General features: G+C 52.2%; 8 protein-coding genes across 8 annotated transcripts; 4 read left to right on the plus strand and 4 right to left on the minus strand.

The window, feature by feature from the left end:
• The first annotated feature begins 11 nt into the window (after positions 1-11).
• On the plus strand, positions 12-1050 carry VE01_00579 (uncharacterized protein). The gene is made up of 2 exons (XM_018270107.2): positions 12-260; positions 308-1050. The coding sequence occupies exons 1-2, from the start codon at positions 212-214 to the stop codon at positions 811-813; spliced, it is 555 nt and encodes a 184-aa protein (XP_018135381.1). The 5' UTR covers positions 12-211; the 3' UTR covers positions 814-1050.
• Positions 1051-2817: 1767 nt separating this feature from the next.
• On the minus strand, positions 2818-4816 carry VE01_00580 (uncharacterized protein). Its single transcript, XM_018270108.2, has 2 exons — positions 4408-4816; positions 2818-4337 (listed from the first exon to the last, which is right to left on the minus strand). The coding sequence occupies exons 1-2, from the start codon at positions 4629-4631 to the stop codon at positions 3038-3040; spliced, it is 1524 nt and encodes a 507-aa protein (XP_018135108.1). The 5' UTR covers positions 4632-4816; the 3' UTR covers positions 2818-3037.
• A 162-nt stretch (positions 4817-4978) lies between these two features.
• VE01_00581 (uncharacterized protein) lies at positions 4979-7225 on the plus strand. The gene is made up of 3 exons (XM_018270109.2): positions 4979-5357; positions 5415-5485; positions 5744-7225. Exons 2-3 carry the CDS (start codon positions 5446-5448, stop codon positions 6034-6036), a joined length of 333 nt encoding a protein of 110 aa, XP_018135109.1. The 5' UTR covers positions 4979-5357; positions 5415-5445; the 3' UTR covers positions 6037-7225.
• An 819-nt stretch (positions 7226-8044) lies between these two features.
• On the plus strand, positions 8045-9845 carry VE01_00582 (uncharacterized protein). The gene is made up of 4 exons (XM_018270110.2): positions 8045-8413; positions 8468-8932; positions 8981-9135; positions 9189-9845. Exons 1-4 carry the CDS (start codon positions 8392-8394, stop codon positions 9645-9647), a joined length of 1101 nt encoding a protein of 366 aa, XP_018135595.1. The 5' UTR covers positions 8045-8391; the 3' UTR covers positions 9648-9845.
• Positions 9846-9886: 41 nt separating this feature from the next.
• On the minus strand, positions 9887-15525 carry VE01_00583 (uncharacterized protein). Its single transcript, XM_018270111.2, has 6 exons — positions 15459-15525; positions 15169-15388; positions 13826-15117; positions 13198-13753; positions 11526-13145; positions 9887-11475 (listed from the first exon to the last, which is right to left on the minus strand). The coding sequence occupies exons 5-6, from the start codon at positions 11997-11999 to the stop codon at positions 10048-10050; spliced, it is 1902 nt and encodes a 633-aa protein (XP_018135596.1). The 5' UTR covers positions 12000-13145; positions 13198-13753; positions 13826-15117; positions 15169-15388; positions 15459-15525; the 3' UTR covers positions 9887-10047.
• Positions 15526-17131: 1606 nt separating this feature from the next.
• VE01_00584 (uncharacterized protein) lies at positions 17132-19319 on the minus strand. The gene has a single exon (XM_018270112.2). It carries the CDS (start codon positions 18993-18995, stop codon positions 17376-17378), a length of 1620 nt encoding a protein of 539 aa, XP_018135110.1. The 5' UTR covers positions 18996-19319; the 3' UTR covers positions 17132-17375.
• An 89-nt stretch (positions 19320-19408) lies between these two features.
• VE01_00585 (uncharacterized protein) lies at positions 19409-21538 on the minus strand. The gene is made up of 2 exons (XM_018270113.2): positions 21143-21538; positions 19409-21088 (listed from the first exon to the last, which is right to left on the minus strand). Exon 2 carries the CDS (start codon positions 21007-21009, stop codon positions 19579-19581), a length of 1431 nt encoding a protein of 476 aa, XP_018135597.2. The 5' UTR covers positions 21010-21088; positions 21143-21538; the 3' UTR covers positions 19409-19578.
• On the plus strand, positions 21231-22816 carry VE01_00586 (uncharacterized protein). Its single transcript, XM_018270114.2, has 2 exons — positions 21231-22134; positions 22191-22816. Exons 1-2 carry the CDS (start codon positions 21528-21530, stop codon positions 22547-22549), a joined length of 966 nt encoding a protein of 321 aa, XP_018134981.1. The 5' UTR covers positions 21231-21527; the 3' UTR covers positions 22550-22816.
• The last annotated feature ends 21 nt before the right edge of the window (positions 22817-22837 follow it).

The raw sequence follows: 22837 nt of genomic DNA on the forward strand, positions 1-22837 counted from the left end.
AAGGCTGATATCGATTGTCGCCCCACCAACGGCATTTATTTACGTCGCCCAGCCTTGCGTACAACCTCGCCCTGGCTTCAAGACGTCGTCCACCCTGGCAAACAGAAACGACTGCAGTCAAACACAATTATGCACCGCCTTTAAACAACACACATATCGCTTGAATACTATACTATCGCATCCTCACTCTGAGCACCGCTCACCACCCACAATGCTCCTAACCCAATCCCAAGTCTCCGTCTTCATCTCCGCCGTCACCAGTACGTCCTCACCCATCCACACTCAACCCCCCTCTAACACCCCCCAGTCTTCTTCTTTACCCTCGCACTCTTCCTCTCCGGCTACGTCCTCCAACAAAAAACCCTCACCAACCTCCGCGCTGCGATCCGCCCCTCCCACCTCTCCACACCCTCCGACGCACATTTCTACACCCCCTCCTCAAACGATGCGCCCTCACCCCTCCCCAACATCTCTCCCCGCGACTCAAGTCAACTTATCGAAGTCACTACCACCCCGCAAACAAACTACCTTGACTTTATAACCTCCTACCTCCCATCCTCCGGCAAACCCACCACCCCCCGGCGTGGCGGCGGAGTCGTCAGCACAGCGAATAAGATGATCCACCGATGGATTGCGCGGGTGCGCGGCGAAGAGATAGAAGAGGAGCAGGAAGAAGAAGATGAGAGTATACCAATGGAGCAGTTATCGCGAGCAGCGAGGCGGAGGAGGATTAAGGCGCAGATACGGACGGAGGGGGATGGGGAGGATGTGGATTTCAGTAGGGTTTATAGGCCGAGGAAGAGGGTGTGGTGAGGTGGGGGAGGTATGGGTATGAGGTTTGGTTTGAATTTTGGAGTTTCAAAGGCGGATAGAGGGGGAGGAGGGATAGCATGGAATCGGGTGGGTGGGATATTTGATATATATGGAGTTCTATGTAGGAGATACTTACGAGATCAAATAACGACGAAACACGCCTCATCCTACTGAGTTCGCGAAGAAACTATAAATTGGCTGCTCATCTTTCTGTGGGAGAGGTTTGAACCCAGAGACGTGGCATCATAGACATCCCAAACGGTCGCTTCATCAGGACTCTGCAACAAATGGGCCTCTTGCTGATTGAGAGCCTTCATGCACTCGCCAAGGCGCCCCTTTCGCTGTCGCGGCGTTCTTGTCACCACCACACCCTCTTGCTGTCGTCCCCCCTTCCTGTCACCGCCCCTCATCCTAACCAGCGCAGAACCAGCACATCGCCATTTACATCCACTGAGATTAGGAGGATTGGAGGCCTGTACTGCCTCTCAGAGGCCCGTGGAGAATAGGGGCAGATCACTTTGGACAGTGTCCAAAAGACTTTTTGGTCCGGAAAGATTTGACCGAAGACAGCGTGCGTATATATAGAGGGTGCACAGGGGGAACTGATCATGGTTTGGGATTTGATTTTTTTGAGTTTAGATACTGGAGGGGAGCGGGAGGGGATGAGATATCTTGACATATGTAGGGATATTTATGTGGGAGCAACTAATTAGACCAAATGCGAGCGAGTGAAGATATGAGTATATATATCTCCGCTGAAGCCTCATAGCTGAGTTCACCGCAATATGGGTACATTATGAGACACCAACGCATTAGCCGGATCGATAGCCATGGTAGACGCTATCGACAAGTCTTCGTCAGCAGGGTCGAATGTGACCCCAGACGACCGCGGACGATCATTATACGATTCGTCGATGGAGATCCAGGGCAACTGGACCTGCCCCGTACAATCTGACCAGATCTCTACCATGACTGCGTTGCGAAGGGGAGATTTCTGTACGACAGATTGACGAAGAGTCTGGTGCCAACCCCTCAAATCCCCAGCACCGCCGGCTCTTCCACAAAAAAACTGTAGCCCTTGTCACCACCCAAACAGCACCCACCGCCACCCTCCTGTCACCAGGCCCCTCTCACCAGAGGCACACCAGCCCATCACCATCCATATTCCACTCACCCCGCAGCCTGCAATTTTGCTCCGCATTATCTTTTCGCCTGGTAAGGTCGTCCTCTAGGTCCTCTACTACTACCTCTATCATTCAGCATTACATCCACCTTCCCCGCACATGTAAATATATAGTGAAGTCTGGAGAGCGGGAGGGGGCGGAGATGGGATGGGCTGTTTTGATATATGAGATTTATGTGCGAGTAACTTACTTTACCAAGAACGAGCGAGTGAAGTAAGAAGTTTATATGCATGCTCAGATCGAAGAAGTTCAACAAACCCCTTTCCTGGGCCGGTATGGACCGCCCAACTCCACCCCTGATCAGCCTTCCCACCCTCCGGCAAGGGCTGGTTCCAGCGGACATATAATGGTTCAAAGCTGTCTTTGTAACGCTCCTTCTGCAACCGATTCTCCCACACAGGCAACCTACATGCACATATCCGGAAGGTAAGGGTATTGCCGTCGGTTATGTACACTTCTCGTCGGTGTTGTTGCGCTCATCGGCCCCAAGAATCTGACTCTTCGCTCTCACTGTCACCGCAGTTCTGTCTGACGACGCTCCTGTCACCACACACTCTCGTCACTGGCCCGTGATTCTCGCCGCCGAAACCTCCCGTATTTATCATTCTGCGCCAGATTTCCATGGACACCACACCGGACAATATCCAGTTCCAGTTCCATGCCCGCAGCCCAAGCAGGCCCGCCCCACCCCTATGTCCATGTTAATTATTCCGTTGCTGAGGAGCACAGCCTCCTCCACGTGGACCTTTTATACCTGCGCCCGACTCATACCGTGGGTCTGTGGGTGGACTTGGAGTTTATCATCACAAACGTTGGGGCCGGGGGGAAGGGGAAATCCTTGGGGGTCTGGGGATAAACTGGTGCTATCAAACGTGTTCAGTGCGGGAAGTGGTCATTGATAAGTATATAAGTATATCTACGCTCCCTATCCAGGCCTGTCCCAAAATCCCACCCTCCGAATATCAATTCATAAGTCGTCCCAGAATCCATCCGTCCCCAACCCCCCAGCCCCCCAATCCCACGTCACCACCAGCAGAACCTCAAGCCAACTCCCCCATAGGATCCCAAAGCGGCAACACTTTCGGATCCTGCTTCAACACCTCCCTGACCTCCTTACTCACAAACCTCGGATCCACAACCGCCTGATACGTAAACTCATCCATCCACTCATCACTCATAACAAACCACCCTTTATCCCCCGACCCCTCCCCCCACGAATTCTGCACGCGCCACCTCACGCTCTTCCCCTCAGCATCAAGATGCACAGCCGTCAACACCATCGCATGCGTCATCTTGCTCTCCCCCGCCAGAATGCGATCGCGCTTCGTCAAGCCGAGCTTCACATTAAAGCCCAGCTCGTAATCAACAAGTCCCGTAGCCATGACGCCGCGGGCACGCTCCGAGGATTGCCCGACGTCGCAACCGAAGAAGACGGGGATGTCGGCGCGTAGCATGGCGATGCAGGCTGCTTTCATGGTGGGCATGGCGACGTTGACGTAGGTCACTGTGCGTGAAGTGTCGCTGACTACGTTACCCAGGCGGGCGACGGTGAGGAGGGTGTTTGGCGCGTTGCGCGGGTCGTTGATGAGACTGAACATGGAGTTGACGTCGACGCCGATTGTGCGGATGGAGAGGGTGGAGGAGAGCTCAGCGGCGAAGGCGAGAGGAGTGGTGCTGAGAGTCTGTGCGGCGCCGCTGGCATCCAAATATTGCCAGGTGAATTCCGAGGATGGGGAGGGGGGTGGACCGAGGGTAAGGGTCAGGATGAGCTGGACTTCGCGCATCATTTCGGCTTTGGCAGAGCGGATGGTGGAGAGGGAGGAGGAGGTGGCGGCGAGGGAGCGGAGGGTTAAGGCGTTTTCGCGAAGTTTGGTGGTTAGGAGGTTGTTGATGGTGCCGGAGTGGGAGGCGTTGAAGCTGTCGGGGTAGAGGACTTGGGGGACGAGTCCGTACTTGTTGACGAGGTTGACGATCATATCCCACTGTCCGCCATCGTTGACCGGGGCCTGTAAGAGTTGCTGCACAAGGCGACCCTCAACATCCTCATCGGCTGTGTCGAGGATCTGCTCCAGGAACCAGTTGGCCTTCTCGAGCTTGTCCCAGAAGAAGAGGTATGACTGGCTCAACTCGAACGCCTCGAGGTTGTGGCGCTTCATCAGTGCCACACGGAAGACATTTGTAGCGGCGAAGATCCAGCATCGTCCCGAGGAGTTCTGGTTCGTGATCGGTGCGCCTTCGAATCGGATCTTCACATTGAAGATGTGCTGATTTTCGGTGAGGACGTTGCGGTTCTGGAGCACCGTCTTGGGGTCCGCGGCACTTAGTGCTGAAAGCGCCAGTCTAGAACCCCGTTAGTAAAGTGCACTATAACCCCGTAGTCAGGGGGAGTCATATGTTATAGCGTGCGTACCGGTTCTTTGGGTCGTCCATCAGCTTCTCTTGCCACTTCCAAACATCGCTGATTGAGAGGCCCGAAGCCTCATCAGCGACATATTTCGGTCGCTGCTTTTCGTTTCCTTCGGCCTCATAGCTGCCCTTACTTCCTGGTGCAGTGAGAGCCAGCTGTCGCATACGCTCAACAGCCTGCTTTTCGGTGTAATCGTCGTACGACGGCCTCGAAGATTGTGATCCCATATTCTTCTTTCTGCTCACGTGGGCACTATAGACTGCGGTTTGATAAGGGCCAAAGATATATAGTAGGCTCTAGGGAGTTTAGGTCGTGATCAGAGAACAGCCAGTAGAGAATAAAGTCTTGCCAGTACCATATATTAAATACCAAAGTCTGATGTCAAGAGAGGTGAAGCGTCTGTCTCACAAGTGGCCATCTGACTCTTTAACTGTGGGAGTAGATAAGGCGCCATGTGTGGGGTAACGTAACCGTGGTGGATGGATGGGGCAGGTACAGCTGCCGAATCCGGTTAGGTAGCGGTAACCAATTGTAGCCTATACTACGAAATTTGTGACACTATGATAACCGGAGACAGCACTATCTTGTAGCCCTGACGCCGGCCAATATTAAGGCTTTACTAAAACCCCGCTATAGTCACAGTCATAGTCATAATGTAACATTTATTTGGGAATATGCCATGCCATTTCTCATGCCGTAGATTTGTAGGTTTTGTTCAATATCCGTCACTTAACTGACCAAGCTACAAAACAATCATCATCTTCAGCCATCGAGAACCACCACGTATCTACCACTCCCACACCAAAGAGTAACTACTTCGAGATGCCACTTCCTCCGATACTAGAGCCCAGAGCTGTCCAGTCTCCCAGTGTAGTGGGGGAGGTGCTCGGCGCAATAGGCACAGGGCTATTTAACTGGGCAGAGAAGATGATTTGGCAGAGTCTTGGACTTGGGTAAGGACTTCTCATCCACACACTGGGGCAGAAAAGAACGACTGTTAACATATGTAGGAACTCGACGTGAGAGACGATAATCAAAATAATGGATTTGGGATGGGCCGTGAGGGTATATTCGCGTGGAGGTAAGCTGACCCGAAGCTCTTCGTGCTACACTATTGTTGGTGAACATGGCACAGAGTTCTCGGTGAGATGGTGCGACACAGAGACAAAACAAACGAGACGAGTGAAATGACGCCTATTTCTACCATGTAGGAACCTACATATGAGGATACCATCTCTCCGCCGTCTCTCATCATACACCATCTCGGATTTCGGACGCAACTTTCTCGGATATGCTATTTGTAGAGGCTGTGAAGACAGAGATGGCTGACGCATTATAGGGAATCTGAAAGCCATCAAAACAACACCCGTCTTGCACACCTCGCCGGCTGTGGTACTTCGGATTCCGACAACCGAGTATGGACGTCTCAGTGCTGTCCTTCCCGCGGGTGATATTTGCTACATGGGCACTGGCCGGCCTGCCAAAGTGACGAGACCGACTGGAATACACTGGATGGCGGAGATTTACTTGTTCAAGCCCAAACTTCCAGTCGAGGCGGGGGATGCGGAGAGGTATATTGGGGACGAGGGTGAGAGGTGTATCGCTGGCGCTGATAGGAGGGATCTAGACTAGAGAGCTGTTGCCAATGCCAATGGTTATTGACGGCGAACAGCAACTCATCTTTCGATGCCGCGAACGCGAAGAGTATGAAGATGGTACTTATGTGTTTGTTGAAAAGGCGGATATCTGATACAATCCACTATGTTCGCCAAACCATAGCCGTTCTCTACCGCCAGTCTTGAAAGACAACATGCCATCGAAGCTATATCAGCTCAAGGAACGACCATCACGCTATAAAATAAGTATCGACATCTAAAAGCCCCGTCTATTAGAATTAGGTAGCGCCTCGGACGCGGTTCTGAATCGGTGATATTCAACGACGGCGGAATTCTCATCACGCAGCTTCTATGACCCTAGAGACAACCACGCGGCTTTGTCTGGTCTCGCCCGTCTATTTAAGAAGGCCCTACTCGAAAGTTTTGGCCCTGGTTCGCATACATACGCGGCTGGCCTATGGCGGATTGCTTTGGAGAAGCCGCCGGATCGTGGATCCGAACTTGTCTGTACGACAACCACCAAAACATAAAGGGAATGTTGTTAGAAAGGCGCCATCGTGGTCTCGGATGGCACTTGTTGGACCCATTTACCAGGGAGCTAGGACCACGATAGTGGATGATAGAGGATTCAGCTTGCTTTGAGTGCTATGCTGTATACCGATACACATGAGCAGAGAGCCATGGGACTACGAGATGATGAAGCGGATTAGGGAATTAAATTCCCTAATCCGTTTCGACCTATGGTGAAGGGCTATATCCGAAATTGCGTGTCTCGAAATAAGAAACTAAGGTCCATACTGGTTACAGCACATGGGTTGGGTTTTCAGTCAAATATTACCCCGAATCCATGGGACCGGCACACATTCCGATTGGAGACATTGGAGACGGAGAATACGGCCTTAATTGAAGGGCTCCATGACCCGGGCCTAGACTGGCCCTAGATCGCTGCAACTGGACTCTTTGACATGCACTATACAACAGATAGACTCTCGAGTATGTAGGCCTTGCGTTTCACCTCGGAAGAGGGCTTGCTTCTAAGGCAGATAGAGGACTCCGGAAGGAACTCGTTTGTGTACGAAAGATTGGGTATCTATGTTATTGGAAAGTCTACTAGCATTCTACCCAAAGGCTTGCTTGTGCAAGATCATATGGGCACTTATGTTATTGAAGTCAGTTGCCTGTAGAGAAAGTTATATTTATTAAAGACATTCATTTATCAAAGTATATAAACTCTAAGTTGAATAGTTGTTGTTTAATTCGCGTTAGTGCTATCAAGCACTGGCGGCCATCACGCGCCCTCTCCAGAAGCCTGTTACTGTGGTATAAGCTTTGGACGGCAGTGCTTGCTGTATTGTATTTCTAATTTGTATTCGTGATACACGCCTATGGGGAGACACCACCGCCCTCCTTCACAAAAACCAAGGATATTATCAGGAAGCTTGTCCGTGAAGAACTGTGGATTTATTCGTGCATTATAGCTGACTTTAGTTATTGGCGGTAAATCTTGGCTGACCTATGCCTCGGAGCTTGTCAGCTGCTGACTCTTAGAGTTGGTTGAGCAGTTCGAGGAAATGTAACTAATTGGTATGCGTGTTCCCCCGATCAGCTCTGACTCGGCAGTTGTGATAAACTTGGGCTTACAAACCAAATATCAAACGCCGCATTACTTCGGACGAAATTTTTCATGTAAGATATGAAAAGTACTCGTACACCTGGAGCGCCACCCAATGTGAAGCTGTCATGTCATATTGGATCGTCGTCGTCAGCCTCGTTGGATACAGGGGGTCGTTGACATTAGAGACAACTAAACCAATTTTTATGCTAGAGGACTCTTATTTAGCATTCAGCCAATGGTTGCTACATAAATGGCCCCATGTATTCATTTGAGACGTTGTCAGCTAGCCAATCATAGTTCTTTATAAAAAGGATTACCCGAGCGAACCAATCAACGATAACCCCGGGGTTGGATGGAGCTAAATATATTCTTGAGACGCGTCAGGCTGGCTGTCACAGCTTACTGGCCTCGTCATGCTACTGTGCGTGCTCCCAACGATTTTGATAGAGGCTAATTCCATGAGCCCTGCATTGGGTAGTATGCTTCAAAGCTTCATGGTTCCAAGCCCGTTGGTGACGACGAGGACCATGACAGATGCGGCTTTCACCGAAGAGCCATGGCCTCCATACCGGTGAGTCCTGAGGATAAGTATCCTGCAGCAGCCCGCGCATTTTATAGCTTCAATCCAACAATAAGCTTTTCTCTTGGTGCTTGTCAAGATTGTTTCTATCTGCCACGGTGGTGCAATCTTCTGGCCATCCTCCGCCGTATCTTCTCGTACCATCTGCCAACCCTTACCCCTCCAGCACCAGCACAATGGTTGCCCCTGTGTGCCTAGGTAATAATCTCTCATATTCCCTTTTAAGACTTTTGCTCTAACAAACTCTCTCAGACCCCCGTGACCCCGACGCCCAATGGCCCTACTGTCCCTCCTACGCCGGCGCAATCACGTTCACCGCCCTCTTCGGAGCCGTCACCCTCGCCCACTACATCCAAGCCTTCAGCTACCGTAAGCGATTCTGCTGGGTAGTATGCATGGCCTCGACCTGGGAAACCCTTGGCTTTGCCTTCCGCATTATGGGGGCGCGCAACCCGCGCGCCTCGGGCTGGCCCGTCGCCTCGCAGATGCTCGTTCTCCTCGCGCCGCTCTGGGTCAACGCCTTCGTCTACATGGTAGTCGGCCGCATCGTCTACTTCTGGCTGCCGGATAAGCGCATCTGGGGAATCCGCGCCACGTCGCTGACACGCTGGTTCGTCTGGTTCGATGTCATCATCTTTCTCATCCAGGCCGCCGGCGGTATGATGTTGTCTGGCACTGATGTCTCGGCGAGTCAGACTAAGATTGGGCTGGATATCTGTATGTTGATTGTGTATGTGCTGGCGGGCAAATGCTGATGAGATATAGATATGAGCGGTATCGGAGTCCAGCAGGGCGTCCTCCTCGCGTTTATCGGCCTCATGATTACCTTCCACGTTCGCGCCCTCCGCGAAGGCAGAACCCACGCTACCCGCTGGCAACCCCTAGTCTACACCCTTTACGGCGCTCTGATCCTTATCTCCGTACGTCCCCCTTTCCGCTCGCCCAACCAAATCAACTAACCCTTACCCCCCAGATCCGCATCATCTTCCGCCTCGTCGAGTTTTCCTCCGGCATCTACGGCCCCATCCCAACACATGAATCATACTTCTACGGCCTCGAAGCAACCCCTATGTTCCTTGCCCTCTTCTCTCTCGCCGCCATCCACCCCGGTCGCTACTTGCGCGGGCCCGGCTCCGAGTTCGCGAAGCCGATTGTTACGAAGGGGGCGAGGAGGTGGTGGTGTTGTGGACGTCGCAAGCGCACGCGCGTGCAGCCCGATTATGATACTCCCAAGACGGGAGGGCAGGGGCAGAGTGACAGCGAGTTTGGCAGGGGGGAGAGGACGAGTGATGTGCCGTTGACTGCGAGGAGTGAGGGGGTGTATGAGGGGAGTTATAAGGCGCCGAGGGGTGATGGCGTGTACGACAGGCACGATGACAGGATGAGCGATGTGCCAAAGACGGCGCAGTTTCCGTATCGGGAGAGGGTATGAGAGTTGTGGATGATGGATGATGGGTGTGTTGAATGGGAGTGCGAGATAATAGATGGGTATAATAATTTAGAAGTGGGTGTGGTTTTGGGAAATATATAAAGATCTCTTTTGTTTTAGCGTTGGAATCTACCTGGCGAAGGCGTTTGGCACATGGAAATATAATCATAGTTAGATGTTGGCAATATACGTAATACCTACAATATCCTCCTCATTAAGAACAGCATCTTGAATACGTAGGCTGAAGTTATAAATATTGGTATTATTCAACGCTCGACGCTAAAAGCTATAAATTACAACGGCGCTAAATGCACATTCCATCCCTCGATTCAACGCCAGACCATACCCATCCAGCCATCCCGCTCCTACAAATACAACCCGATCCCCAATCATAAGACCCCCCTCAGAACACCACATCCTGAAGCGCCCCCCCCTTCCCCAGCGTCAACTGACTCAAACTCATCGTCCTCGGCGTCCCATTCCCCATGTCAACATCCGAATCCATATCCTCCTCCATCGCCTCTCTCACCTCCATCTCCCTCCTCTCCATCTCCTCCTTCATCCCCCTCAACCCCTCACTCCTCCTCCTCTTCTCCTCCCCCCTCCCCACGCCCGCCATCGCAGCCCCCAACCTCCTCTCCACAAGCCCAACCTTCTCCTCCAGCTCCTCCCTCGCCTTCCGCTCAACCTGTATCAGATTCAGCAGCGCAGAGTAGTGATGCGCAGTCAGCGACCCGTGCTTGCTCAGCGGCATTCCCGAGAACGGCGGGAACCCGCGCATTGTCCCCGTCGGCGTCGCGATTTGCGCGCCGCTCGACTCGGGCGTTGAGTACTTACTCGTCGGGCTGCAATCTTCCATCTGTTCGCGACGCCGCGGAGATGGGTCTCCCGGCCCGTGAGATGGCTCTGTGGTGTCGGTGGTGGAGCGGCTGCGCGGTTGCCGGGTGGGTGTAACGGGTCTGGGCGTGCCGTCGCGGCTGTGAGGGCCTCGTCCAGCTAGAGTTTCGGATCCGGACCCGAATTCGGCTGAGAAGGGGCGGCTTGCGTGTTTTGGTGGGATGGGTGGTTGGAGATGCTGTGGGTCTGCGGCCGTGGTGTGGCCGTTCGCATGAGGCCCCGGGCTCCAGCTGGATATGGCCTGTTCCATCTCCCGCAAGCGTGCTTCGAGGTATAACACTCGGTCCTCGAGGCTTGCGGCTTGAGTGATGGTCATCCCAGCCATGGCCATGGGGCCTATAGGACCGAAATTGAACGGTTCAGGGTCAGGATATGATGCCTCGTTCGCCTCGCTCCCATCAATTGCTAGGCCTGGCATCGCTTCCTCGTCCTGCTGAGAGGGATCGGGTTGAGACTGTGCTGTAACAGCGGTATCGGGCCTTTGGCTACTCCACGGGCTCAGTGGCCCCGAAGCATCGAAACTACTTCTCCACTGTCTAATTTCCTCACTGCGTCTTTTGGGCAAGGGCGATGTGAAGCCTGACAGCGTTTTAAGTTGCCCCGCACTCCTAGAGCGCCGATTTGGGTGAGCGCCAGATGTCATGGCTTGGCCGATTCGGGACGTGGCGCCCTCGCGTCCATGGCTGGTTGGGCGAGGAGAGAGCCCAGAGAACCCGGTATACATAGCAGGTGCGTTGCTGAAGAGACGGCTGGGGATGGTGGCTCTTCGCGGTCGTGTAGGCGAATTCTCTGGCTGGTCGTCCTGCCCCAACGGATCGTTATTTAATAAGGTCGGATGTGAAGCCAAACCCCGGTTGATTTGGTTGAGGGGCAGAGAGTTCGATCGCTGGGGAGAGGTTGGTTTATCTGCCGCGTTCGATAATGCCGTGGGATCCTGATTCTTGTTAGCTGTGCCAGAGTTGTATTGCTGTCTGAAATACGTACACTCTTGTGATGCTTATGGTTTGCCCGGCCCTCTGCATGTCCATTGGATAATGGCTCCCCGTTGCCCTTTGGCTTCTTGCCAAATAAACGACCAAGAGCAGCTCTAAAAGACCCTTTTCGCCGCTCAGGCTTCGCTGGGCTTGCGAGGGGACTGAGTAGGCCAGACTCTCTAAACCTGCTCCCAGTTGTCGACCTTCGTAACTCGTCGCCTGATAGACGCTGTGGGCTTATCCTGCGCGGCGGTGACCGTTGTATACTTGTCTGTGTCTGGCTATGTATAGTCCCCTGGCCGTCGTCTGCGGTTATATCTGCAGTGTCGTATCCAAACGGTATCGCCAACCCCACCACGGGAATTCGTTCTGGAAGCTCATCGTCATCGGTCGGGATAGGTATTGGCGCCGATATCTTTCCACGAACTGTAGAGACTGGAGTCTGTTCACCACCCTTTCGGTTCCCGCCCCATAGTTTGCTCATCGTTATAGCTCGTGCTGGCGCTCAAGGACGGCCGCGTCAAGCAAACCTAGCGAAAAGTTGTTGCTTAAAAAGGGAGAATGGAATAAAGAAGAAGAGGAGCGGGCAGAATCGCCACGAGTTAAATCAATGAGTGTATTTTCGAGTCATGTTCGTCTCTTCCCCCTATCATGCACTATATTCGGCCAGCACACCCACAACTGAAAGCATTATCAGCACAGCTGTTGCGACCCCGTCATTCATCAAGGGAAATAAGTCAACTCTATGCATTCACGGGCATGTCACTGGTCATATATCCTGCAACACAGGCGAATGCAAGTGTGTCCTGGATGGGACACTGAAACATATGCAACATGCAAGAGGGAAACGGGAACTTCATTCGTGGGAATCCAGGCTCTGGAAGAGAATGCGCTGGTGTACACGCTGCCAGCATTATCGCGCTGGTAATGCAGCCTCGTATCGAACCACCCCGCTTTGGGCCAGTTGAGACGTGCCGAGAGTTAAAGGGATGTACGTACTACACCCCTCGACCGCATCAATAGAGAAGGTGACGTCCAACAATGTATGTTAGGCCTAGCAATGGTACCCTGCGTGGTTCGGATAGCGGCTCATGGTGAGGAGAACCTGGCAAAGGGCCAGCCATGTTGCCTACCTTTTGTGCTCCATAACTCCCGAAAGTGGAAGTGTAAATGGATCAATGCAACGTCGGAGTTGGTTTATGCAGGTAGTGGCCAGGATGGTGTGAGAGGCTGAGCGTTACGCCAGTCTTCGTGGCGTGAGTATGAAGGGGTTTGGGTGGTTTAGTCTTGCCTTGTGTTTGTGATTTGAAGTCTTGTGTAGCGGTGATGGAGGTGGAGGGTAAAATATTGCCGATGGCGGTCAATGCGAGTGGTGGGGAAAGTGGTGAAACAGAGGGGGATCGTGGCCGCCACATTGCACACTACAGAGTACTCTAGAGTACTCTAGTAGCGATGCATGGTTGATGCGTGGTGGACGATGTTGGTCGTCTGTAGCGCAACAGTCTGGACACCTTTTGACTTTCTAGTCAAGGTACCATCCGCTGTAAATTGCTCCACAGTAAGCGAGTGATAAGGTACCCTGCAGCGGCGCCAGGGGAAGGAATATTGGCAACTGCAGCAAGCAAAATCGCTATTTCTCAACTCAGTATTGTAACTGGACACTTGGGAATTCGTCTACACACCCTTTCAGCCCAGGCGTCGAATATATATATCACTTTTAGAGTATCATTGGCCGCATTTATGCCTCACTGACGACTTCATCCCAAGCCACAACGGTTCTGGCCATCCCTGTGGTCTTTCTTTGCCATTCAGCCGCCAAATAGTGCAGTGCCAACACGGCCGTGCATGAGAGCTGATCTTCACGCTACAGTGTTATGAAACGCCTAAGACGGAGACTCCACTTCACCGTTCATCCGGTCCCAGACCCTGGAGTGTCTCACCGCCACGCATCCAAATAGCGGAGGGGCGGCCCCGCGCCCGCTACAGTTGCGCTACAGTTCCGGACGCCGTGCCTGGACGTCCAGTTAAGCCATAATAACGACAATCAGCTATTCGTGGGGCCCGGAAGGACGTGCATCTATCTAGGCCTCAGCCCACGTTTATCTCGTTCATCGCATCTCCACCTTGATGCCATGCGACGTGAGGCATCAAGGGTTACTAAGCATAGCCAAATCGGGATATCTGAGATCAGAGACTTCTTCCAAGAAGGCCATCCAGCGTTTCAGGAACCCGCTTCCCCTACCCAAAAGTCAGCACATCATCCCTTCGTCAAACGTGCTCGTCTGCATCTGAACATCACGGAGTACTCACTTTGCTACTGTTTCCGCATCACCGATGACACACAGGTGACGCCTGGGCCTCGTCATAGCAACGTTTAGACGGCGCTTCTCGCCCAGGAAACCCACCTCGCCATCGCCATTGCTACGCACCAAGCTCACGATGATCGCCTCCTTTTCTCGCCCCTGGAACCCATCCACACTGCCTAATTCGATGCCAGGGAATTCCTCTTTCAGCGGACCTGACATCAGCGCCAGCTGTGCGTTGTAGGGTGTGACAACGGCGATATCCTCTGGCTTGACGCCTGCCTCGACAAGGTTCTTCACGTGCAGCTTCACAAGCGCAGCTTCCATCTCGTTGCTCTTGCTTTCGCCCATCAGGCCCTTACCTGTCTTCTTACTGACCCCCTCTTCCTCGCTTGCTTCTGGAAAGTCGCCTCCTTGCGTGTCCCAGAAGACAAGAGGCTCCCTCGTATCTTCTGTGTCCTGAACCTCATACGGCAGGTCTGTTAAAAGCCTCGCCTTAACCGCCTCAGCAGCTATCAGCTTCCCCCCGTACAGTTCGTCGCTTGGAAACCTCATGATAGTCTCGTGCATCCGGTACTGCGTAGTTAACATCCGCTTAATGCCTTCCCCATGCATGGCCAATAGTCTATCAAATAGCGTAGTCTCCAGAGTCATCCCTTTGATAATCGCTTCCTCAGCCTCTCCGTCCCCATCTCCTTTCTTCGTTACCTTTGCCTTAACCTTCGAATTCAAGCTCTTAATCGTAGGTGGCAACTGTAAATGATCGCCCGCCAAAACCACCTTATCGGCCTGCAACAGAGGAACCCAACACTGTGCCTCCAGCGCCTGACTTGCCTCATCGATGAGCACAACATCGAACTGCTCGCCCCTAAGCTGGAACCCACCAGCCCCGTGAAGCGTAGCAAGCACAACCTTACTCCCCATCACCAGATTCGCCACACACTTCTTCTCTCTCTCGCGAAACTCCTTCCGTAGCTCTCGTAGCTCTCCATAGATTCCCCTACGCTCTCGCCCCGATTTCGTCTTGCGGATCGAGGCCTGCTTACTATCCATCTCCTTGCGCACGTCGCGCACGATGGCTGCAGCATCAGAGGTTTGCGTCAGTATATCAAGTGAGTGGTTCAGGACTGAGGGGAGGAGGCGTGCGGGGTGTCCAAGGCGGAGAATGGGCAGCTTGTGTGGAGAGAGGCGCTCCACTATGTTGTCTACTGAGATATTGCTCGTGCCGCAGACGAGGACGCGAAGCTTCAACTTGACAAGTTGCAGGATGAGCTCGATCAGAGTGTGAGTTTTGCCAGTCTAGCGAAGGTTAGTCGTCTCGATGGCTGAATAAATCGGGGGTAGTAGTACCCCTGGAGGGCCATGAATTAATGCCACTTCCCGTGACGCCAAAGCAAATTTAATGGCATCTTTTTGGGAGTCATTTAGACTTGGGTCTATCCACTCGATCTTTTCAGCCTCTGGGCTCTCCTGTACCGGTGAAGGTGACGACAGCCCGAATAACACCCGCAGAAAGGCTGAATAAGATGCCTCGTTCATCTTCTGCAGTTTTTCCATAGTTTGGTTCATCCTATAACAGTCAGCATCTCGTCATCCATTCCATACTCTTATACTGCCCATAACGAAACACCTCCACTTACCGCTTATAAGTAACATCATTAGCCAACTTAACAATCCACAACCTCCCCCCCACCTCCACCTCCTCCTTCTCCATCGCAACCCCCACCCCCGCCCTCCCCACCTTCGTCACCACCCCCCTCCCCCCCCCCTCCGCCAATTCCTTCACCTCCCTCTTCTTCGCGCTCCCCGCCGGCTGCCCCGCCACCATCACAATATCCCCAACCCTCACCCCATGCTCCGGCAAATCGCCCTCCCCGATCGCCGAATCAAGACTCAGCTCCAAAACCGTCTTCCCGCCTAGTCCCGTGCGCTGCGACGCGATCACGAGGTTGGTGATTGCGACGCCCGCGCGTTGCAGGGAGGCGGGAGAGGTGGAGGTGAGGAGCGCGGAGGTGGAGGCGAGCTCGGATTGGAGTTCTTGGTCTAGGAGGTGCAGTTGGGTGGCTGCGAAGGAGGGGACGTTGACGGGTGTCATGGTGGTGTTGGTGGGGTGGTGGGGTGGTGTTGGCGGGGTCGTGGGGGGTTGGGCTGTTGAGGGGACAGTGTGAATGCCTCTAGCAAGGCGTGGAAAGGAGATTGAAGATGAATGAATGGAATGTATTAGCTGTAGCTGCGGCGATTATATCTTGAACTTTGGTTGTGAGTTTGTTTATATTTAGTCGTTCACGAATCCGATAACGTAATTCACATATGAGTCGCCCACACAAGCGAGTCGCCCACCAAAACATCACAACGCGTCAACGTAACAAAAGTCAACATGCTACTACCAACATAAGCCTAATCCTCTAATTAAGAGGGTTGAATACTATTAGCTATTAATGCAATTAAACAAGGCTAATTTCAAAGTGTTTAAGCTGCTATAGCATCATACGATATCCCCTAAACGACCTTATGTAATTAGATTTATAGAATGGCTTCTTAATATAATTTTATTCCTAATTTATAGAAGTTAACTCTATATAAAGAGTTAGCTCTTATTTAGTATATCCTTAACCTAGATTTATATAGATTTTCCCCGTAGCTATAAGGTATATAAGAAATAGTAGACCTTCTACACTTTGCAGCATTGACTCTGGCCACGGTATCGAGAGTCGTCAACTCCAAAATCCCTCGCGCAGAGAGTAGCAATGCTCTCTTCGTACCTCTATTATCTCATTTTCTATTGCTATAAAGATATGGCACCATATTGTGCCTCGAGACTTGTCGAGACTTGTCGAGATGACAGTGGTGTTTGTTGGATCATGCACCCCCGACCAACCAAGATCGCCCACGAAGCGCCCATGAAGCAGTCTTTGCGTGCATTCGTTGAGTAGTTTGAAGGTAAGAGCTCACCTCTCGAAATACGAAAGCGGGGTTCTACAGTAACTTGTCTTAATCCGAATAACTCGACAAGAGCCTCATCACGAATTGATGTGCATCAAATTCAAACTCTCGCTGTTAAAGCTATGCCTATTGAAGTTGAATTGGGACTATGCTATATCAGTGCTAGTTGGAGTCTTAATCATTTGACGGTGATATATTCCATAGATACATGATAGCAAAATGATCAATTTTGTAATCCCCTGTGAGAATACGTCTTTCAGAGCAACATCCAACTCGAAAATAAGACACCACGCGGTCCAAGGAGGGTTTAATGCCTGCGAGAAGTGTTTTGTGCCATATCACAGATACGTGTCCGAATTGCGGGATGAAAGCATGCAGTTCCTGTCAGTGGCGGCTACGGCTACAAAATGGGAACTTCATCGGAGTGAGATATGATTAGGGATCTAGGCGCAGGTGAACTGTTGCTGAAACTTCTCTGGAGTCATTTGATGCCATTTTAGACCAGGCAGACGACCGTTAGGCCTATATTTTCGTATTAAATGTAACTAAATATCATTGAACTCAACTCAGAGATCATGCGCATGCAGCCTTGTTCCTCCCTTGCAAAACCATTTTCATGTCGATAGGTCATCACTGAGAGATTTTTTCCATTCCTCGTACTGAAGTCGGACATCTGGGTAATACCCTAGTCTCTGTAATTCATCGTACTGTGCCCAAGGTCGCTCAAAACCTGGTTCAAACTCATCTCGCTCGACACCAAAACCCAAACGAATCTGATTTGGGCTGAAACTATCGCCTTCGCGACCGAATGGATTCAGACCGTCGCCATAGAGAAACCCCGACACCTCATCCCCAACCCACGTAGCACGACCAACATGAACCGCCACCAACCCTCCCCCGCCCCCGCCAATGATGACCTTTGGTCTTTCAGATGCCGTGCGGTCACGCCAGCCTAATTTGTCGCGCATGTCACAGAGCAAGTTCCTGTAGTTGCCATCGCCGTAAAAATGCAAAAAACTCAGTTCTACAGAGAGTAAAGAGGCCGGCAATGCGGCAAGCAAGGATATCAAGTCATCCTGACGTACCACGAAGCCTGAAATCCCTAAATGTTGAAGCTGTTGCCACCTATTGATGGGGAATATAGTACGAAGTGGTATTACGTCGCTTTCCTCTTCTGGGACGTCAACTTCCTGGTTGGCACCCAAATCCGTGCACAGGCTTACATGCTGCAGGTCTTTTGCCTCGCCCAAGGCGTGTTTAAGATGACCGGAGCGGAAACTTGGCCATCCCTCGTCCTGCTGCGTGCTGACAAGAAGACCGAGATCGATGCGATTAAAATCCGGCTTTCGCAGGAGGGCGACAAGATCTTCGTATTCTTCGCACGGCTCGTCGAAAACGTGGCAGTTGAGCCCAGTGCAGAGCCCATTCACATCCAAAATGAACTCTGAAATGTGGTGCTCTTGCTTAGCCAAGGTGCGCAACACGATGCGGAATCCACGCCATTTGTTTTTCTCGGCCTCGGTGTCCCAAGGAGGCGCTTCGCATGGCGAGAAGCCGGGCTCAACGGTTGGCCAGGCCCGTGGAATGAGGTAGTTAAAGCCGTATGGGAATGCGTGAATCATAGGGGTTTCGTATAACGGTGTATACAAAGCCCCGTGGGCCGCTGGCGTGATCGTGATTCGTTTCAGGGCTGGAAAACGAGTTATACCGTATTTGAGAGCCTCGATATCGGCTTGCGTCGACAAGACGCTTTCCTGCTGCATCAAAAGCCCCTGGTAGTATGCATACGACACATTCAGTGGTATCTGCGCTTCCATCTGTTTTGCCCTCTCTAGGTGCTGAGGAAGATCGTCAACATCGTTGCCCTTGCGACTAGTGAGCCACGAAAGGTTCTCCCTGCATGCCCACAGAAACCAGACAGGGCATGTTTCGTCGCAATCGGGCAGGTCCTCGCCCTCACAATAAAACTCATCCTCATACTGTTCATTGCTTTCAGCCAGCAGCGCGTCGTCCCAAATGACTTCGGTCACGCCTTTGCGGAATATCTCATGGTCGGCAATGGCACGGAAAACCTCGACGTTGCGCACGTTGGCGGATAGGAATACCCTATCAATACGCAGGGGAGATCTGTCGCGGAGGGTCCTGCATGTTAGACGAAGACTCTTCTTATCACGATTATTTAAGCCAGACACAATGTGTGCTTGGAGCTTAGAGGGAAGGAGGGTTAATTGCATAGTGTATGATTTTTTTGAATGGTTGCCGCTTATAGCTGATGGAGTTACTTAATGTAAACATAAAGATGAGTTCACATAGCAGCGCCAACAAAGATAGATGGCGGAGGAGACTACCTCTCAAGGTAGTCGAGTGATGTAGGAGGGCATAGGAAATAGCAAGTGTCCTCTGGGGCTCTCATAGAAAACACAGGAACTTCAAGTCCTTTTTCCACATTCATTGATGCATATTCTCGGTCATGTAGATTTCCATGCTGGGTGCATAGACTATCTATACGTTGTCGCCAGAGAGCGAAGAGATTGTGGTTCGCGGAACTTTGCACATCGTGATGGGGCTCAAAAATGCCATGTGACTGTCTTTGAGGGGTCTCCAGTGTGGAACCTTTAGCGAGTTGGCAAACCTCACAACTAAATTCCTCAGTTCTGACCCTCTCTACACCAAGTTTACGTTCTTTGTCGCAAAATGAAATATTCTCATAAATAAGTGGCAATAAATCCAAAATATCTATTCGAGAGAGGATATATAAAGAGCAGGCCTAAATATCAGCCTTATTCAATATAGACTCCATCATAATTCTCATAATAATCACCAGTCAGGCTCGATGCAATAGTCCCTCCATGCCCCCTTATCCGCATCATCAAACTTGAGAATCGTCCCCGCGACACCCCTTCCATCGACATCCCACACGCCCCTCTCCACAAGTTCAGTCCACTTCCCAAACAGCCTCTCCAGCCGCTGAGCCCGCCACCACTCACCACCAAACGGTTTAAACCCATGCTGAAACAAATCCGCCACCGATCCCTTCTCAATGCCCTGCCCGTTGCTCGTCTTCGCCCCACGCTCCTCCCCCCACAGCGAAAACGGCAAGATAAGTCGAAAACCCTCTTCCGCATAATCTATTACTGAACGCGGAACTGACTCGCTATACAAACCTGCTGGGACAGAGTGGTCCCCTTTCGCAACTGTATACGGGCGGCAAAACGGGTTGAGTGACCTATACTTGTTGTCCCAGTCAAAGTTTGCTGTGAGGTCTGTCGCGCGGAAGAGCAAAACCGGTGGAACGATTGCCTTGTCACTGTAGTAGTCGTCATTGGAGGAGGTGTCCACTGTGGTGAATACTTGGCGTGAAACAAAGGCTTCGCGATCATGCGGGACGAGGAGACCTGGCGCAATGAACTCAAAGCGCGGGACCCTAACCCGGGTCAAGAATCCGCGCACAAAGCACGATTTGGGGACGGATGCTGCATCGAGGTCTTTGTCGCTGAGGAGCGGTCCTTCGCGAGCCGGCCGGAGTGATTCTGTTGGCATGCGAGACTCGATCGCCTCCACTAGCTGGTTAAACGCGGCGACAGTATTTTCGACCTGTGCCTCGCCATAAGAATGCCATGCCCATACTCCCTGCTTCTCGCAATCAGTCTCTTCTGGGGTGGCTGTGATCTTGCCTAGCTGGATCATGTGGATCCAATTGCTCAGGACAGTCTCGAGGGGGTGCCAGAGCTCGGGATGGTCCTCGATCGGCTGTGAAAAGTCCATGTCGAAAATCCCCATTGCCATTGTCGCCTTGCATTGCTTCTGGTGGTACATTAGCCCATTGGTGTGAGAGCATATGTTATTCGTCCAGTAAAGAGTGAGCGTCTCGCCCTCGTCGTCTCCGGAGTGGTTTATCCACATCAGAGATGGAGCAGTGATGCCCACAACCCAGAGGTAGAAAACGGTGCCTTCCACATCGTATGCTGCTTCGAGGAAGGATATCAGCGCAGGGTCTAGTCGCTCACGGATCTTCTCGGCCTCGTCCCCATTGCGCTCAAAGAATGAACGTCGGTCGAGATCAGCTAACGACTGGCCATCTGCCAGCCAGGAGTATTCTACGAGGAAATTGTGTAGGAGGGCACAACGCTGGTAGTCTAAGGTGCCTGTTTCACGGGCTGGATTGTCCGGTGTGACAAGGTGGCGGCTGATGTCTGACAGTTTGGATGACAGAGACATACTGTAGCTGTTGCACACCATGCACGGCATACAGCATGCACACCCTTGCGTGTCTCTAGCAATCAAGTAAATATCGAATACACAGCATATGTCATTGCCTCATATTTACCTATCTGGCCCTCAGTATATATCAATTGATAGATGATTAGATGGACGATTATACCTTCACTGACGGGGTAAACATCGTAGTCTGACATCTGACGTCGCTTCTCAAAGCCACCACTTTCCACCTTCCAACTTCCTCACTCACCGCCCGATTAAGCTCCCGGGCAGAATCCCCACTGGCCAAGTTCCATGCGACGCTATTATTCAAGTTTCCCGCCCTTTATTGGCTTTATTGGGAAACTATAGTCCCTTTGTTCCAATTCCCCCTCACCCTCTTATCGCCCCTCCCGTGAATCCATAAATCTCCAAAATAATCGTCATTTTATCATCCACCACAAATAACGCCATAACCCCCCTTCCATGCCGTAACACCGCCGCCGTCGCCGCACCTCATCCACTCACTAACCCCCACAGAGCTACCCCCTGTCACACAGATCTACACCATGCAGTCTGAAATTGCACCATCTGACCCCTCGCACCCCCAACCCAGCGCCTCGCAACCACCACACACGACCCCCAACCCCTCCCCCAAGACCTCCTCCTCCTCTACTACCGGGGCTAATATAAGCTCGATCCTCGAGACCGGCCGCCGCCGCAGCGAAGCCCTCGGCCTCGAATCTACCTCGCGGCTCACAGAAGACGACGTCCAACGCCTCGCACAGCTCGACGGCATACCTACAGACGCCCCAATGGACGGCAGCAGCAGCACCGATGAGCATACTCCTGATGAGCGAACGGCAATCGTGGCTCGTGAGCGCGCGGCAAGAGCGAATGGCGATGGCGATTATGGGGCTACGACGGAGGGGACAAAGAAAGTACGCAGCAGGAATAGTCAGCTTAGCTTGACGACGAGGACGGCGAGCAGGACAGAGAGTCAGAGCCAGAGCCAGAGTCGTCGGCGGCGAGGGTCGGCGGTTCAGACTCCGGTAAACGATCAAGAGACGAATGGGGGCCCGAGGGAGGAGCCGTGGTGGAAGAAACAGCTTGAGAAGTATGGGAGCCTGGAACTAGAGAATAAAGGGAGCGTGGCGAGGGATCATCTTGCCTTAGGTAAGATCTAACATCGAATCTATGGGCTGCTGGGATATATGCTAACTCGCACACAGAACGCACTTTCCTCGCATGGCTACGAACATCCCTCGCATTCGCATCGATTGGTATAGCAATCACACAACTCTTCCGCCTCAACACGACCATTTCAGCCCCCGCAGGCACGACACCCGAGCCCAGTGCCTCGGCGATACATTTCCGCAGCCTGGGTAAGCCGCTCGGTGCTGCGTTCTTGGGGATATCGATCGTGGTCCTCCTTATTGGATTCCACCGATACTTTGAGGCGCAACACTGGGTTACGAAAGGCAAGTTCCCGGCGAGTAGGGGAAGTATTGCCCTTGTGGCTGCGGTAGCGGGGGCCTTGATGGTCACCAGCTTGGTTGTTGTTGTAGTAGTGGAGCCAAGAGCAAGGTAGAGGGTGGACGGATGCGGGAGGGGAGGGGCCATCATTGTGATACCATTTTGCATATAACTCGGGAAAGTAGAAAGGGTGTGGCCTTTTGAATAGCGTAACTGGTTTTCAAGTACTTTAATATCCAACGACAAGTATTATGGGGGTTATAACTGGAGGGGTCGGAGGGGGACAATTGGAAAGATTCTAGTAGAGAAAAGCGAAATGATATAATTATTGGATACTCGATGGGTGTTTCTGAGGTGCAGCAGTTACATAATTTGAGGCGGGGTTCTGGGCTAATGCTGGGCG

The sequence above is a fragment of the Pseudogymnoascus verrucosus genome (assembly GCF_001662655.1).
Source record: "Pseudogymnoascus verrucosus strain UAMH 10579 unplaced genomic scaffold scaffold_1, whole genome shotgun sequence".
Lineage (NCBI taxonomy): Eukaryota > Fungi > Ascomycota > Leotiomycetes > Thelebolales > Thelebolaceae > Pseudogymnoascus > Pseudogymnoascus verrucosus.